The sequence below is a fragment of the Aotus nancymaae genome, unplaced genomic scaffold (assembly GCF_030222135.1).
Source record: "Aotus nancymaae isolate 86718 unplaced genomic scaffold, 86718_ANA_hifiasm-v0.15.2.pri h1tg000020l, whole genome shotgun sequence".
Lineage (NCBI taxonomy): Eukaryota > Metazoa > Chordata > Mammalia > Primates > Aotidae > Aotus > Aotus nancymaae.
In genome coordinates, this window is record NW_026988432.1 from 28,664,048 (window position 1) to 28,682,648 (window position 18,601).

The 18,601-nt window shown below is 52.9% G+C and overlaps 1 protein-coding gene across 6 annotated transcripts in view; it reads right to left on the reverse strand.

Moving 5' to 3' along the window:
• Nucleotides 1-18,601, reverse strand: part of CTIF (cap binding complex dependent translation initiation factor) — a 328,449-nt gene that overhangs the window by 96,953 nt on the left and 212,895 nt on the right. For 4 of the 6 annotated variants that reach the window (XM_012440816.3, XM_064379201.1, XM_012440815.3 and 1 more), the window contains 2 exons: nucleotides 10,140-10,635; nucleotides 6,985-7,284 (listed from right to left, as the gene is read on the reverse strand). In XM_012440816.3, coding sequence (XP_012296239.1) covers nucleotides 6,985-7,284; nucleotides 10,140-10,635 — 796 coding nt within the window. The remainder of the gene's footprint in view (nucleotides 1-6,984; nucleotides 7,285-10,139; nucleotides 10,636-18,601) is intronic. The other 2 variants (XM_012440818.3, XM_064379202.1) reach the window with 1 other exon arrangement.

Consider the following 18,601-nt stretch of genomic DNA (forward strand, 5'->3'; position numbering starts at 1 on the left):
CCTGAAACTCACAGACCCAGCGATCCCTGGAAACACAGTGAGATTATTCCACAGGGTGGATTTTGAAATCCCAATTGATGACTTCCTGAGATGGATTCCTTTTTGTTTTTTGGAGAGTCTCACTCTGTTGCTCAGGCTGGAGTACAGCAGCAGGGCCCTAGCTCGCGGCAGCCTCGACTCCCGGGCTTAATGGATCCTCCTGCCTCAGCCTCTGGAGTAGCTGGGGCTTCAGTAGCATGCCGTCACACCTGCCTATTTTTTTTTTTTAGAGATGGGGTCTTGCCATGTTGACCCGGCTGGTCTGAAACTCCTGGCCTCAAGCAATCCTCCTGCCTTGGCCTTGCAAAGTGCTGGGATTACAGGTATATGTCATTGCTCCTAACCATGATGCAGATTCTTGATTTTCCCAACTTTTGAGCCTTACACCTTATTCAGGATGTGGATGGGGAGCCAGGAGCCCTGGCCAGCCTCGTGATGTTGGGTGAGCCTTGCAGCCTCAATGAGCCACTTTCCCCAGGTATAAACCTGGGGAGGGATCCCTGCCCTGGAATCGAATTCTGATTCACACACAGGTAAGTGCTCAGAAGAGTTTCAAAGCCCCTAATGCCCCAGGGAGCATTGGTACCCAGGGCCGATGGCTCCATGCCTCCCTTCCACAGGCATTTCCTGAGCATCTACTATAAACCATGAAGCCAAGAGCTGGGGATAGGCGATAACTCAGCCAGGATTCCAGCCCTCTAGGAGTTTACAACCTAGACTCCAGGAATCGGTATCATCCCCCTCTTCCCTTCCTACGTAAAGACAAGAGTAAGGAACTGCAAACTTCTGACAGAGGGGAATGACTTATTTTCCAGAGACCTTGAGAGAACCATAAGAGAAGGAGTCTTTCCCCTCAGAAGAGAGCTAGAGGAACGACCCAGGTTTTCTTCACAAACCTGAAAATATGGGACCAGGAGAGGGGCAGGAGGATGGGAGAAACGGGGTAGAAGTGGGGGCAACACACACGTCCAGGGTGAGGTGAGGGTCAGGGCTTGTCTCACACTGGAGAGATTCACTGATAAGGACAGCCAGGCCAGAAAATCTTGAGTGCCCTTTCTGGGCTAAAGTCATTCCCAAAGACCCCACAGAGTCACCACCCGATTGAGCTCATATGTATGAAAAGCCCAAAACACAATGCTTGATGATGACCCAGCCAGAAACTCTGAAGAGTTTATCCGCTCTTTAGCTGGAGGTCAGCTTTTTAAGGGGCTGTCTTTTAGAAGGTGCTAGAGAAGAGCAATTTATTTTGAAATCTGGTCACACACCAGATTCTGATTTTATGTTGTCTTTTTACAACAGCCCTGCTGTGTTTATGACTTGGTTGATATGAATTTTTTTTTTTTCAAAAACAGGTATCACATCCTTCTGTTAGCTGTGTTGTTGGCGACGGTTGCTAGGGAGAGCGGGGTTCACTTACAGACACACTGATGCTGGCTCTAATAATACTTTGCTCTGCATAGCTCGGATGCAGACACCTCTTGGCTAAACAGAGCACGCACATTTCAACAGAGGAGGGCTTGAACTTGTACTACCCAAGCCTGCCTCAGCAAAGGCGCTCTCCCAGAGCCCACGTGGACGTCCCGGGGCCGTGACCGGGCAGTGCTGGGCGGAGGGGGCTCAGGCTTCCATTCCTGTCATTCCAAAGGTCCCATAAAAAGAGGCACACTCATTCTTCACTTCTCTGTGAAACTGGAGCCCCCCCAATCCCGCCACTGCCCTGTATCACACCACAGTTCCCTGATGAGGATCCAGGGAAACTTTTGGTTCCTTCTCTAATCCAGATGCCCGGGAAGCCCACATTGTCCTGGAAGCCGGAAATAATCAATGCATGTCATCTAGTGAGACAGTCAGGACCCTGCAAAGACAAAGACACTGGGAGCCTTGGTGGGTAGGGGTATGGGGACACAGGCTGAACTGCAAAGCACAGTCAGCCTCTGGTGCAGCCTGGCACCGTGGGTGAGAGTGAGGCCTTTTCCCTAAAACATGTGATAGCTGTTCCAACACATATTCCAGGCCAAGGAAAAGGCAAACGGGGAAAGGAGCTGAGGACAGAGAGAAATGGAGCCAGTGGGAGAGAAGAGGCTCAGGGTGATGATGGGAAGAGCCTGAGGCTGGGGGAGTGGATGGCCTGATCTCAGCGGCTGAGGCCGCCTGTGTGACAGGGTTCTCCTGCCAGCTCAGGTTCAGAGTTTTCCCCCACGGCTCAGCTAAGAGCCCAGCACCTGGCAGGTATTTCTTGACCAGTTTGTGTCATGACAGGAAGGGCCAGCTGGTTCATAAGTGGCCATGATGAAACAGTCCAGTGTCTCTGGGGTGTCTCCCCAACAATGGGGTTCCGCCCTGGCTAAGGAATGCCGAGGTTGTGTCCTTGAAGAATCTAATTCAACTGATGAGGGGTAGGCCCCCTGCCCACTATGTTTTAATGATTCTCATGCACAGCAAGGCTGAGAACCACTGACCTAAAGAAGACCTGGTATCTGAAATGCAGTATTTCCAGGCCGGACCTCCACTTTTGATAATCACACTGATGAGAGACTGTGCCTCAGTTTACCCATCTATGAAACAGCCACCACCTACAAACCATCAGTCATCCAATGCCTTGTGACTTCACACTGTGGTCCCTGGAACACAGCACTAGCATCTCCCAGGAGCTTGTTCAAAATGCAGAATCTCATGCCCATCCCAGGCCTTCTGCATCACAATCTGCATGTAAACAAAATCCCATGTGATTCATATGCACATTCCAGTGTGCGAACCCCTGACCTAATGAAGACAACTTGCTTGGCACATTTAATAAACAGAATTTTACTTACAAGGACACTACTGAGAAAAGGGCCACATTTCAGGCAAAAAGGAGTTGGCCTGGCTGTAAAGATCATTTTGGAGCTGTGGGATTGGTGATAGGGTCCTCTGAGACCCCAGAGTCTCCAGCACTGTCATGGCTCATGAGAATGGTGTTTCTGGGTTCCTTGAGGAAGCGGTGCTGAGTCTAGCTGGGAAGGGTTCAAGGACCTTAGACCTCCCACCCTGCACTTCCCACTTCATGGGAGCTGCACCCCAGCTTGGCAAGAGCCCTCAGACCTCTGCTGCAGGGTGTTTACCACATCTGAGTTGCCCCTCTCCCTCCATGCCGCCGGCTCCCATCGTCAAAGCCCTGGAAGCAAGAGAAGGCAGCCAGGGAGAACCAAGTCTAAAGACGGCTGCTGGGAGCTGAGGTCAGGAGGCGCTTCACACCCTGGCCCCTTTGTAGCCTGCACTGCTAAGCCGGGTCCCAGAACCTATGTGTGGAGGTGGCAACTGAACCTGATCCCACAGGGGCATCTCGGAGGCTGCCAAACTGAGTCAGGTGCTGGTTGGGGACCCAGAGCCAGGTGGGCCTTGAGTGGATGGAGCTGAGCGCAAACCTCAGGGAGGAGGCAGGGGCAAGGGCTGTGCAGGCTGGGTCTAGAACTGCCTGCCAGGAAGGGATGCAAACACGGTTTGGCAGGAAATGAAGTCAAGTGGAAAAAGACATCCCTGGAGGTGTCAAGAGGGAAAGCAGGTTTTGCCGACCCAGGCCCATCGCCTTCTTTTCTGCAGCTCTCGGGTTTGGGCTGTGAGGGGCCATGAATGATGCTGCCAAGAAAGGCCTGCTACACCTCCATCTCCCTGGCTGCAGAGGAGGCCCGGGGCCCGAGGAGGCCCAGCCAGATGTGGTTCAGGTGTCCTCTGGGCCTTGGAGTCAGGGGGCCATCGTGGGTTTAGGGTAGCCCTGCACCAGCAGTCCACCTGCCCTCCCATGGCAGCCAGAAGGGTCTGGTCTAGCCACCCAGGAGGCCTGAGGACGCAGATCAAGCCTCTGATTATACCCTCAAGGAGCTCACATGAAAGCTGGGGCTGCAGATAGTGAACAGGGTGAGTGGTGGCCTATGTGGACATTTCGATTTCTAAAGACTTGACCTGCAGATACACAGCCCAGGCAAATGGCTGGCTTCCTCCACTGTGGGGGAGTGGAGGAGGAGCTGCTCTGAAGCCTCAGAATGTGAGCCATGCCTACCTCGAGAGGGGGTTCCCCTTGCCCTGGACTTCAGCTGTCCCTGCAGGCCCCTGGCCCATGGGGGAAGGGAGAAAGGGAGGCTTCCAGCACCTTCCTTTTCAGACATCCATTTCCCATACCAATCTAGGGCCCTCCAGCACCAGGCACTGTGCAACCCCTGGGATACAGAGGTGCAGAAAGCAGAGGGGTCCCCACCTCCCAGAGCCCAAGATGGGGGTACAGTAACAGCATGCACCCCAGTTTGTCACTGTGGATTCATGTGGTCACTGGTTTAAGTTCAACTCCTTCACTGCAAACCTCTTAAGGACAAAGCTGCATCGATTCAGTGACTGCTGTATCCTCGGTCCCGAGGTTGGTGCCTGGCACACTAGAAATCCTCAGTGAATACTAGGAGGGTGACTGAAGGTTGTGGCTACAGGATGAGAGGTGCTGGGACAGGAGAAGGGCCAGTGCATCCTGGAAGGTGGGACCCCACCACCACCTGAAGCAGGAGTGTGGGTGCTTTGGGGGAAGGTGCATGCTCAGTGGGACAGAGAAGTGAATTCTAGGCCAGGGGAGAGTCCGTCCATACAGGGTGTAGTGGGAGGTGCAGCCTGGCTGGTACGGGGTGGGGAGCAGGAAGTGGAGTGCCTGTTCTCTGCCCCAGAGACAAGGTGGCACCTGCAGGGCTGGATCTCTTTGGCTGGTCCCAAAGCCTCCATGACTCACAACAGACCTACCAGTGAGACCCAATATGGGGTGAGCGGGTTTATGAGGACTTGGGGGGACCCAGGACAGTTTCCTACCAGTGGCAAGGCCTGGGGAGCATGAGAAAGGGAAAGGCTCACACAGTCCCTCGTGCCCCTTCCTGAGGCCCCAGCTCATCTCCAGCAGCGCAAAATCAAGGGAGCACTGCTGAGGGCTGCGGTTTGCACTTCCCAGTGGGAACTACAGAGGCCAAGCTCCAGCTGATGACGACCGAACCAGGTCTAGAGTCCTCACTTCCCAGCCTTCAATTTTGTGTTTTTTTCCCCCCCACTGTAGTGTTTGCCAAACTATCTCTCAGCACACTAATCTCACAAGAAGTTCTTAGCTGGGGAATGCAGATGACTTGGTCGAGTTAAACGCAGCCAAACAGGTTTCCTTCCTGCTGGGACATCTGGAGCCTGTCCTAAGCCAGGGCACTTTGTGGTTGATGGAGAGGTGAGGGCAGGGGCCGGAGGGCCCACTTTGTGGCTGAATGTTCCCCAGGATGGATGGCCCGCTGGACACTTGTGGGTGAGGCCACCCTAACCATGGTAGGTTGGAAGAAATGCCCGGTCTGGGGTGGGCCTGCAGCCAGCTGCCCTCCCCAAGTGCCCCTTGCCCTGGGTGCCTGTCTGCCACGGCATCTGCCTGGGTTACTTGGAGCTGGCAGCCATTGTCTAGAACTCTTGCCCCATCCTGGCCCTTTTTTGAAAAACAAAACCCAAAGCCAAGACCATAGGCTGATGCTGTCCCTGACTCCCCTGTGCCGGGTGCTCTGTGGCAGACAGGCTTCTCCCTGCCTGCCATTCTCCACAGGCTCCCAGGACATTCCGGCCCGCGAGGAACATGCCCGATGTGCAAATCCCTCAGGTAATGCGGGAATTCGTCACCAGGGGAGCACGGGCGATCCAGGAATGGGAACCTGATCAGGGCCTGGAACAGGAGAGAAGCAGCACAGGCTGGCCAGGCAGGGCTCATGTTGCAGTAAGTGCAACTCACATGGTGAGGAGAGGGCGGGTGGGGATGGAGCCCTGCCTGCTGCATTCGGAGGTCGCCTTAGCAGCAACTTCCTCCCAGCTTTTAGAGAAGACAGCAGACTGCAAACCACGTGGTTAAGGTGAGGGTGGCCATATGCTCTTGTTTACACCTGTTGTCTAGGCATAATTGTGACCTGAACCCCCTCTGACTCTCACAAGTGTTGCAGTTCAGATGATCTATCTTATGGTCACCCTAGTTAAGATGGCCCTGTTGCCTGCCATTCTACGTCATAACTTGCAAACTACCATTTTATCTCACCTGGGCCGGCAACTCACTTTGTGTCTCAACTAGTCCTTAAAATACAAAACAGGAGGAAAGGAGAAATGGCTCTCCCCCAGCCAAGAGTCTCCAAGGACAGTCCCGGGACCTGGTGTGGCCACCATCCCATGACCCTGCGATCCCTCCCTGATGTCACCAGTTTTGAGGCCACCTGCTCATTTGCTACTGCCCACACAGACAAATAGGTACTTGTGAGAGGAAACGTTGCTGAGCTCAGTCCAAGTGCACACACCCACTCCTACTACACACTCACGCTGATAGAACCACTGGATGCTGGTCTCCAGGGAGGAAGCAATTATCAGGGGTGGGGTTACACTCTCAGAGGTGAAGGGATATTGAGAGGGAAAGACCAAGGAATAAGACAGTCTCGCATCACCATGCCTTCCCTCTGCCTAGAAGCCCTAGTGTGTCGGCAGACAGACTGTCCCTTTTCTGCTCCTGCGTGGCTTTGCTTGAACCCATCTCACTACCAGCAATGACCAACTGAACCGCTGCAAAGCTCTAAGGACCTGGTCCCAGGGAGAAGGAGGAAAAGAAAAGTCCACAGCAAGTTCATGTCCGCTTGGACGTGGAGAGGTCAAAGCACAGAGCCAGCCTCTAATCATGAAAATAGAAAGGGGAAAGTTGGTTAAACATAAAGCACCTATAAAATTATATTGGTCCATCGTAACCAGGGAGCCCACACATAAACACACACAAATCCAGCCACTTGTTCCGGGCCCCTCGACTGCCTTTGTATTTTCTATAATGAATCGGGCAAGGGCGGAACTTGGGAAAAGTCCAACTGTGGCCAGAACTCGCAGCCTTCTTGCTAGGAATAACTCACCGCACGCGGAGGGGCAGGGGGCGTGGCGGTGGCCGGTTACCTGTAGCATGTTGAGAAGCAGGCTCCGGAACTTGGTCCCCTCCACCATGAAGAGCGCCATCTTGTCGCAGAGCTTGGCGGCGGTGAAGGCGAAGCTGCGGTCGGACACGGCCTTCTGGTAGATGGTGCGCACGATCTCGCCCAGCATCTCCTCGGAGTTGGTGGAGTTCTGGGCCTCCTCCATGAAGGTGGTGAGCTTGGCGTCCACGTCGCTGCTGTTGTTCCTCATGCTGTTCAGGATCTCGATCAGCTTGTCCATCTTGTTCTGCTGGGGGGTGGTTGTCTCCACGGTCACTTCATCCTGGAGGTGTCAGAGACAAATGAACGTGCCTCAGTGAAGCTGAGGTCTCTGTGTGGGGGTGGCCTGGTGGACAGAGGGTGGCCACCCCCAGAAAGCAGGATCAGGCCGAGTTTCCTGGGCCTGAAGGCTGGTCCCTCTGGGAACCTCCACCAAAGACCCCTCATGCCCCCAAAGCTCCTTGTTGCCTGTTTTCTTGGCCCCTATGACATCCAGGGCTGATTCTGCTTTTGGGCTCTAGCTCCTTCCCAGGATTCTCATATACGTTAGTTTTTTTTTCTTTATTTGTCCATCAAATGTCTTAATCTAGAAATGACTGAATGGAACTTATGAAGGAGGAAATAAGATAACAAATATGAAATCGGGCCAAAGAGAAAATGAGGGCAGGAAGACTTGGTCAGGAAGGCAGGTCAGACACCAAATGCCTGCAGCGGTGGCGAGAGGTGGCTCAGGCAGTGGTCACCTTGTCCCCCATACCCTCAGCTCCAAATGCCCGAGGATGACTTGTTCTCTGGACATAGGGCTCCCTGTGGGGACAGCCCTGGCTTTCTGTCCTATGGAGACTGTGCTGGTCTTCTGTAGACACATGCCACACACCAAGAAATCCTCCCATGTGCCACTAAAACAGTTGGTGCTTCTAGGGGGGATATGACAAGTAAAAAGCCCTACAGCCTTACGAGGTCTCACTGCAACTGGGACCAGACCAGGGGCTTGAAAAAGAAAAAAATGTCATCTTATTGTACTGAGTCATTCTTGGTGGCCAAGAATGTGAGCAACTTAACTGTGTGGAGTGAGATCGGCTTGGAAGGGCAGGGTCCGGGTCGTGACATGAGACCCACGCTTGTTCTTCTGTCTTTGACAACAGAAGCTCGGGGCTAGGAGGCACAGACCGAGGCTCTCGATCCCACTCTCTGCCTCTACCTGTGTGGCTCTGGGTGAGTGCTTTCACTCTCTGGGCCTCAGTTTCCTTATAGGTAACACAGCAAGGTTAGACGGGAAGATCTATAGCTTTCCTTGAGACCTTCCTTGGTGGATCCAGTTCCGAGGGCAGCTAGTCTCTCTCTTGAGAACTGAGTCTTAAGAAAGGGCTGAATCTGGGGTGAAGGATAGGGTGTCCTCGTCCATCTCCTCAAACCCATCCACCTTTTTAGGAAAGGCTACTCTGAATCCCTGGGTGAAGTTAACAGGACACGGCTCTCCATCCCAATAGACATCTCACGCTTTACCTGTCTCTCGAGAGGGAGAAAGAAAGCGTTGCTCTCCCTGATGAAAATCTTGTTTAGGATGTGGCTGGTGGCCACCTAGGATTTACCCTTTTTCAGAGTGAGCAGCTGGCGGAGCGGGGAGTGGCCCAGCCTGAGCCTAAGGCCATGTCTTCCTGGTCCAGGAGTTCAGGAGGCCTCACCTGAGCAGAGTCTTTGAAACTGATCTATAGGTGCTATAGCTCTACCTTCTCTGTTCCATTCCCCCATACCCTCCTCTCTCCAGACTATCAGGGCCCGAAGGCAGGAATAGCAGTCTGCATATAGAATAGGAACTACCCACAAGAACACATCTGCACACGTTATCTCATTTAACCCTCACAGTCTCGCGGCAAGGTGCGTAGTATTATACCCATTTTACAGATGAGTGAACTGGGGCTCAGGGAGGTTAGGTGACTTTCCCAAGACCACCCAGCCAGTCAAAGGCAGAGGGAGGTCTGAGCCTGCCCAGCTGTGCTCTGAAGCCCGTGCTGTTTCCACTCTGCTGCCCTGCAGTTACATTTAGCAGCAGAGGACTTGGTGGGGAGGATACTAGGAGCAGCATCTCATCTTGAAGAGTAGATCCAAGAAGAGGTCTGACCTGCCTTATCCTGCCTGAGTGTGGACCTTGGGCCTGGCCTCTGGGGCAAGAGCTTGAGGAGAGATGGCAGAAGGGAGGATGGAGGAGAAGCCCAGAACGTGGAGCTCTGCGGAAGCCCCAGGAGGAAGACTCTGCAGGCTCTGCTGCTGTGTGGGGATGGCTGTGGGCAAGCTGGCCTTTCTTGGGACAGTTCCTCTCCAGGGTGACCTTGCCTGTGCCCTTGCTGGGCAGTGGGGTGGGGGTGGTGGTGCTGGGGTGAGCACCATGGAGTTAATGCTTCAAGGACAAATCCTCGTCCCTCTTCTGGGGGTTTAGGGTCATCTCCACTTGAAGCTGTGGGCCAGGCCAGGGCCAGGGTGCAGAAAGAGGCTCCTGGAAGCAAATGTAAGGAGGCCTCACTCTTGGGTTCATGCTGGCGCAGGCGGGCACCCACCTGATGCTGAGAATGGAGCCGCCTTACGGTCTGCACTGCAGAGCGCTCCCTGGCCGCTGGGAGATGAAGGCGGGAAAGAGGAAGGCTGTAGTCGGCCCTCCCACACTCTGAGCAACTCACCTCTGCTCCCCATCCTGGCAGAGACCACTGCCTGGATGGTACTTACCTGCAGAAAAGCTTCAGTCCTTATTTCATAAGCCCCACATTTCCCCAAATGCCCTTCAGCACAAATGATTTCTAACCCTAGAAAATCTTCCCTGCACACCGAACCCCCATCACTCCCAGGCATGCGCCTCTCCCCCGCCACTCCCTTGGGCTGGGGGCTGGTGCCAAATGCCTACCCTGGGCCTCTTGGAGGCTGGAAAGTGAAAAGCACAAGTGTGCTGGAGTGGCTCATGATGGCCCTACCTGCTGGCAGCAGTTGACCAATGTGGTGGATCCCCACAATCACCGAAGTCCCTGCTTCCCTGCATGCGGCTACCCAGACCCTCAAACCCACAAGGTTCTGCTCTGTGCCCACCTACCAAAGTGCCTACCTCTTGCCGTCATCCCTGGTGCAAGAGAACAACAAAAATTCAATTACCGGTACCTTTTCCTTTAGCCTTCGCCGCAGTCTGTCTTTGGAAGACTGGAGCAGGGTAATTTTGGGCCGCTCCCCGATGCGCTCGGGAAGAATATTGTCTTTACGTTTTGTCTCGACCTCTGGCCCCCCTGGCTGCTGTGGAGGCAGCCGCTCAGAAGCCACCGGGGCCAGGGCGTCAGGGCTGCGGGGGGCCTCGAGGCCGCCGTGCCCGGTGGTGTCCCCTGCAGTGTCCTCTAGTTTTGGGCTCTCGACGGTCACGGTCTCTTTGGCATTGCGGTGTGCGCCTGCCTCTCCCTTGTCACCCGGCGGGTGCTTCGTGTTGCCGTGGTGCCAGCGCCGGTTCTGGCTGTAGCCATGGTGAGTGGGCCTCCCTGAGGGGTGGGGTGCTGAGCCCCCCTGGTAGGATTTCTGGTGGTCCCTGTTGTGTTTGGCACTGCCTGGCTGGTGGTCACCATGCTGCTGGGGCTTGTTCCCCCCCGGAGGTCTCTGCTGCCGCCTGCAAACGGAAGGGGAAAGACAGAGAGGGCAATCACTGGGCGGGCCGGTCAGAGTCCCTATGCCCAGACGCCAGAACAGGAAGTCATTGCTTTGTCCACGTATTCATTCTTCCAACAAACGCTTCCTGAGCACCTTCTATGCGCCTGGGGACACAGCACAGAACAACCAGATAGGTCCTTGCTACTGCAAAGGACCGAAGCAAACCCTTCACTTAAAATCAGTACTTTATTCACTTATTAGAATATGTGTGAATGCACACATGTGGAGCGAAATTAAAAAGATCCAGCAGCAGATACAGTGAAGCCTCTTGCCTGACTCTGTCATTACTGACAGCCTTTGGAAGCAGCCGTTCCACATGTGTGAATCTTCCAGACATATTCTACGCATGTCCCAGCAAAGCTGCATACACAGACCTGCTTCTCACAAGCACCTTCCTAGAATGACCGTTCACCATAATGCTTTTTGAGAAGTTATATCCCTTTCAAACAAATTTTTTTGAATGTTGCCATTGTCACCCCACCCACAAACTAAATATGCTATAGGAAGTTTTTATGGGCTAAATTATGTCCCCTCCCACCCTCGAAAACTTCGTATGTTGAAGCCCTAACCCCCAATACTTCAGAATGTGACTGCAGTTGGAGATAAGATGTGACAAATCACCTTTAAAGGGGTGATTAAATTAAACGAGGCTGTTGCGGTGGGCCCTAATCCGATCTGGCTAGCGGCTTTATAACAAGAGGAAACGTCGACACGACACCAGAGAGGCTGCACGCCCAGAAGAGAGACCACATGGAGACGCAGCGAGAAGGCAACCGTCTACAAGCCAAGGAGAGAGGCCTCAGGAGAAGCCAGCCCCACTGACACCTTCATCTTGGACTTCCAGCCTCCAGAAGTGTCAGAAAATAAAACGCCTGTTGTTTAAGAAGCCCAGTCTGTGGGACTTTGCTATAGCAAGCCTAGCAAACAGATACGAAGGAATATTTAATATGATGGGTGTAGGTCAAGACAGGCTCATCTGCAGTACTCTCTAAGAACAGGGAACAGGTATGAGTTGTGTGCCAGGAACAAGCTCCAAATGCTTTGAGTTGTGGCCAAAAGGCAGGTGAAGGAGTGATGAGGGGCATTCTCGGGACCCTTCTGGCTGGCTCAAAGGCTGCTTCCTATCACGCAAAGCACTGCTATGTTCAAACTCCATCTTCCCCTCAGCGTGTTTTCCATGCTGCAACTTTACTGGAAGTGCAGTTGGAGCACAAGATAAGTAGGAACCCCTCAAAGGTTGTAAAAGGGTGGAAAGATTTTGCAGAAAGATGTTAACTTCTAAAGAATAAGCCTGCACCTCCTCCATGACCTGTCTCGGGTACCACAGACCTTCACTGCATTGCATGTTATGAACAAATTGTATTTATTTACTTACAACTTATTGCTTACATAAATTCAATTTCTATCATTTGATACATTTTTATCTGTGAAAAATGGACGGTATCCTGGGTTGGGATCAAATGCATTATTTTTTCTCATTAAAATTAATATATTTTTTTAAAATTGAAAAGCAGCCATTGAAAATCTTAGTGGCTCATTATCCACAATGCGGATGACAGTTGGTCCCTTTGACACCACCCTGCTGGGGGGCTGGGTACCTTGTGACAGTCTAGGCCCCTCATTGGGCCTCCGCTGGAGTCCTGGGTGGGGGTGGGGCCACAGTTCCTGCAGGGGTGTTTGGCTGGAGGAAAGGACTATTGCCTCGAGTTTTCTGCCCTGCTAGGCTGCCCCTTTCCTGGTGCTCTGGCTAGAAAGAGCTGGCTTTTGTTGGGGCTCTGTTTGTCTTCTCTGGCCTCATGGTGTTTCTGGGTCTCCATTTTCTTTCTTTCTTTTTTTTTTGAGACGGAGTTTTGTTCTTGTTTTTCAGGCTGGAGTGCAATGGTTCAATTATGGCTCACTGCAACTTCTGCCTCCTGGGTTCAAGTGATTCTCCTGCCTCAGCCTCCAGAGTAGCTGGGATTACAGGCATGCACCACCACGCCTGGCTAATTTTGTATTTTTAGTAGAGACGGGGTCTCTCCATGTTGGTCAGGCTGGTCTCGAACTCCTCACCTCAGGTGATCTACCTGCCTTGGCCTCCCAAAGTGCTGGGATTATAGGCATGAGCCACTGTCCCCGGCCTAGGGTCTCCAGTTTCTTTAGCTCCAAGTCTGGGATACTTGAGCCAAGAGGAAAACCCAGGAACTCACCAGTGTGCCATTCTTCAGCTCCTAAGGTCCCTGGCCTGTCTGTCTGGAGTCTTCTTAGGTTTGTTTTTATATACAGTGTCTAAGGTTTGGGGTTGTCTGTATTTACTTCAGTAATTTAAGAGTCATTATGAAATATCTGTAAGTCTGGTAACCTCAACTGAATCCTACTGACTAGGCATGCCCTGGGCCATTTCTCAGGAGGCCTGTGTGGCATTTTTCATCCTTGGTGTCAAAGTTCAATCTTGTTGGGTTCTAATTTACATTTCTGGGCAAGGGCACTGCTGGCCTGACACCTGGGTGGGTGAGGCAGCCCCTCTATTCCCAAACACACCCCCCTCCTCCCTGGCAGTTTCACTCCATATGGCAGGGTAGGCGCTATCAGCACCAGACCCTGGAGAAGAGTTGGGCCCCATCAGAAAAGTGAGGCCCTTGAGTCAGGTTCCTCCCAGCGATTCCACCAACTGGCCTTCTGATTGCCCAGCCTGGCCCAGCCCAGCCCAGCCCCAGATGCCTGAGTCAGTGCGGAGGGCTGCAGTCTCATTCTGCAGAGTGTGAGCCAACCCCCACTGGAAAACATAGAAGAAACTGTGGCTCACAGACCCCCGCAGGGTGCCGTGTACCTCTGACTTTTTGAGAATTTTCCCTCCTTTAATTTCTCAATTACTTTCAACTAATTGCTCCTTCCATTCTCTTTGTTCTTTAAATGGGAGTTATTTTTAAGCCCAGAGAGGAACCTTGGAAATTCCCTGGCAGATAATGATTGATTCTCACAACTTCTGTCATCCTTATTTAGAATTTTTGTGGCGCCTGCAGCTATGGCCCAAGAAACATCCCCAAAGGATGGTTGACCAAGCCCTTCCGAACATCCGTCTTGAAACGGCCTGGTTTCCCACTTGTCATATCAGGGATTTCCCTCTCTTGACCTAGTGCACTCCTCCGCCCCCCCAGAAAGAAAACAGCTTCTGTCTACCTGGAGGGGAAGGAAGTAATTGCTACATGGTTGGTGGTCAGGGGCTCCAGAAAGAAATTAGCTGGCTCCTGCAGGGCTTCTGCTGTTCATTCCTGGAAATCTGCAGGGACCTGGAATTCCATGTCTTCCTGGTTGGAAAGAGCTTGGAGCCAGCCAGCGATGGCCAAGAGTGCCCCAGGCCACTTGGCATTAGTGGGGGTTCTTAGATTCACTCTTGCTGGGTGGTGGCTCCTCTGTATATGTGAAAAGCTATCCGTAGGTAGAAGGGGAAGCCAGGGAGTCAGTCCACCTCAAGTGTTCCCTCCTAATTGGGCGGGCGAGACTAACAGGTTCGAAAGAAGGAGGTCTTGATATGGAGCTCAATGGCAGATAGAATCAGCTGGGTGGACCCTGCGAGGGTGGGGAAGAGCCCAGATGTCACTGGAGGAAGAGGCACTAAGACTGTCCCTCTATGCTCCCTTTTCCTTCTTCCTGCACAAGGCCTTGCTTAGTTCTCAGGGCAAGTGATTGCTGGGACTGGCCTGTGTGTGCAGGCAGGCCAAGAACCTGTCTTCCCATTTGACAGATAAGACAACTGAGGCTCCATGAGGGACACTCCCATAGCAGAGGGCCTGCCAGAGGTTCCAGGAGTGGGCCAAGCCTGTCAACTAATCACAACGCCTTGCGGCCACCTCCCATCTATCACCCATTCGCCTTTAGATCCAGCCTCCTTGGCTGATGAACACTCAGTGACAAGGACCGCAGTGACCTGTACTAATGGAGAGAAAGGCTGAATGGCCACTGAGGCCTCGGTGGTGATAACTGCATGAGGTCCAAGTTCTTTGCCTGAGATGCAGCCAAGAGGGCTGCTAAGGGCACCGGAACAGACTTGGGCCTGGGCCTTGTTCCCCAACAATGGAGACCCAGGCTTCGCTGCTCTGGCCATTCACAAATATTTGTCAGCGGTTGTCAGCTGGGCCAGCCAAAACCAGCTCCTCTCTCTTCTGTGTTTGCTGGCGCTGGGTTTCATCAATACCTTCGTTCGGGGGCCAGCTGGCTGCTCCCCATGAAACCTGTGGGTTTGGGGTTTGGCTGGGCCAGGGATGAGCCTATTTTGCTCCCAGCGACCCGGCAAGGAGGCTGCAGTTGGTCTCAGACACATGGAAATGTGGATCCTGGGTCGGGAGACAAACTGGACACCCAGTTTTGCAGCCCTGCAAGCAAGAAGGGCAAAAACCCATCTCTCTGCCTGTTTCTGGGGAAGCCTTCTTTGGGTGAGGAAGAACAACCCAGGAGATAAGATTAATATTCCATTTGTGCTACTGGCAACACCTGCTGTTAGGACAATAATGCTTTTTTTAGGAGAATGGAAATTGTCAGTTTATGCTTTTATCATTCATTTAGTTTATTCTTTCTTCTTTGGGTTCTGAAATCAGATGTCTTGTTTTACTCAAGACTGCTCTCTTTTATACAAAAAAACAAAAATGTTCTCGGAACACCACAGCTGCATTTTGGGAGGTGGATGTAGGGAGAATAACTTCAAATTGTGTTTTTTAAAAAAATCATTTTCACAGTAGTCCAAATGGAAACAAATGTCCCTCTGTTCATTTTTTATTTCATAATCGTTCCCAACTAGATATTCTGAGGGCCGCTGCTGATTATGGTTCTCTCGATATCGGACACTTTACCACATAATTTGTAGGTCTGCTTGAAAATTTCTGAAAGCAAAATTCCTAGGGCAAGCGGCTTGAAAACTATGCATGGGCTCATATTTCTTGCCTTCAGGAAAAGTGATGACTGCTTATTACCAGCGTCGGCACCTCCACCCCTGCCCACCTACGCATGCCCCGAATGAGCTCTGCCTGCCCTGGCCCAGCCACCCGGGACAAGGCAAGAGTTGCGGTGAGGCTGGGAGGCATGGGCACCAGAAGCTTCCCTGCAGCTCAGGGGCTGTTTGGCTGAGCAATAGCGTATAGAACCCAGGAAAAAAAGTCACCACACCCACCCCAGTTTGCAGAATGATGGGGAAACTTAAAAAGGAGAAGCATAGGGGAGGGGAGTTTTCTTCCCTCTTGAGGGAGTCAACCAAGGGACATCATGGTATTGGCTGGTGAACACTCAGAGACGAGGATCGCAGTGACCTGTACTAATGGAGCACCCATGATGCGTGCTGGGCTGAATCGGATGATGGGTGTCCCCTGCAGGGCACTCCTTCCCGGTCTGTCTGGAGCCTGGCACAGAGCCTGGCTGCCACTCATATTTGTGTGGGCTGGGTGATCTCACCTCTCTGTGTCTCTGTTTCTAGCTGTGCCGGTCCCCACCGCAGGGGCAGTTGTGAGATTACATGAGTTACAGCATGACGGATGAGAAAACCAAGGTCCAGAGTGGTTGCTTTGTTCTTCTAGGGTCGCCCAGCTGGTGAGTGGCAAGGCCTTCACAGGAATGCAGCTCTGTGTTTCTGCTGTAACACGCCATATGATTGGATTTAACAATTACTTATTGGAGATCTCAGTGCTCTTTGGAGAACTGGGGGCATCGCTACAGAGCTTAGGCAACTCATTGGCCCTGTAATTGCCAGGGCTATCATTATCATCATGGCGGCAACAGCAGCACTGTACCGGCTGCTTCCTGAGCACTCCCTCCTAACAACCCTGAGAGGAGAGGGCCAGCATGCGTCAGGAACGCTCCTGCCACCATGGGCGGTCGGCCAAGCTGCAGACTCTCCCACTCCAGTAGATTCTATGGCTCTCTTTGCTCAGAGTCGGATAGAAAACAATTCAAGATTGAGGTCTTTGCCAGCCTAGACAAAAGTTCATGTAAGAAGTGTGGCATCTCACTGCACGGACTAAAAGCTTTAGAAATCACACATTTACCTGGCCAAATGGATGCTCTGGAATAGATGAAAGGTCTGATTGGTATCTCTGTACCCTACAGGCAAAGACTTTTCTCATCAACTGTAGAATGAATGAATGAATGAATGAACAATGAATGATGCGGAAATGGGCTGGTTCATTATTGTTTCATTAACTAAACACATGCTGAGACTCTGCTCTGCCCAGAGGTTAATCAGAAATGTCAGTGGGATCGCCTGAGGCCACAAAGCTCCTGCAGCCCTCTGAGAGAAGCTGAGGTGGAGGCAGGGTGTGTGTGTGACAAAGCTATTCAGCTGTCCCTAGGGAGTCCCTCAGCACTCCCCTAATTCCATCCAGACCTGACCTTTAGGTCCAGACCTGAGCGGGAGCCTTCCCCAGCTCCCAGGGTCCTGCCCGAGCCCTCCAGCCGATACCATGATGTCCCTGAGATGATTACAGTCTGGAACGCCCTACATCACACCCATGTCTCTACCACCAGAGTGTCCTGTGTGTGCCTTCAAACTGCTCCCAAAGCATCCACTTCCTTCAGATGAGGCAGAACCTTCTCTACATCTCCCTTGTGGTCTGGGGCGGGGAGGCAGCAATGACTACAATGCACAGGGCTGCTGCCTTCATGAAGCTTAGGGTCCATTTGGAGAGACAGACATGAATCCATTAATTACAGAAACAAGTCTCCAGCTTCATCCCAGGACAAGAGTCATGAAGGAAAGAAAGCAGAGAGCGGCACAGGCCCATGTCCTACTTTGGCCTGGAGGCAGGACCGGCCACATAACGAGTGGAACCCTGTGCAAGATGAAAATGTGGGCCCATGGTTCCAAAGCTGTTGAGAAAGTCAAGACAGCCACATCAGAGCATAAACCAAGTGCAGGCCCTGGACTCGGGCAGTTCACATACCTAAGAACTGAGGGGGGCCCTGAGGCCACAGGACTCAAACTCACATCACAAGGATGCAGAAGAATGGTTCATAGCTAACACGTAGGAAGCAGGTACAGTGTGGCAGGCATGATTTTTGTTTAACCCTAAGAGAGGCACTATTGTTCACCCCATTATACAGAGGCACAGAAAGGGTAAGAAACTTGCCCAAGGCCACACTGCTTGCACTAGGCAAGAGCCTGGGTTTGAACTTACGTAGTATGGGCCCCAAACGTGTGCCCTCAGCCACCACACTGAGGGTTCCGAGGGGGCAGGGCAACCTGCACACCATTGCTGAGCCACTAAACCCAAATTCAGAGGACCACAGGCCTCAGCCAAAGTCAGCAGGGAAGGAGCCATGGGCTGTCTTGTGGCAGCGTGTGGTGTGGAAGCAGGGGCCAGACGTGCAGAAGCAAAGGTGGAGGGCTGAGCCAGGGCCCGCTGGGAATGGGGAGGCTGGGGCTGGGGAGGGGGGTGCCTGGGAGGGCTCTGGAGAGCGGGCTGGAGATCCGGCCAGCCAGCCTTGGCTCCACTGCGTCTGGGGAAAACCACAGAAGCCACTGCAGCCCTCGGTTTCCATCTGCGCTGGGAGCAGCCCTTTCCCACCACAGTCTGCTGGTTCCTGTGGCTGGGGCCTGTGGGGCAGGGCTGGGGGGCTGTTTCTGGGGCGGCCCCCCTGGCTTCACTGCTGCCCCGTGGGGAAGGGAGGAAAGCGCGCGAACTCCTGCCACCCTCCATCTTGGAGCCGCACAGAAGGCCCAGGGAAAAAGGCTTTCTTGGGGATATTCTATGGGGTTCTGAGCTTCACTCAACTGCAGACACATTTCTGAGGCCCTCCTCTAAACCCCACTGGAAAGCCAGGGCTCTCAGCCCACGTTGCTCAGAACCAATTTGCTGGGCAGCTTTGACCAACCACTCAACTCCCCGTGGCTCAGTATTCCCACCTGCAGAATGGGGAGGCCAGCCCCAACTCAAGGTGTTTCTCAGGGTGGCCTCCCACTG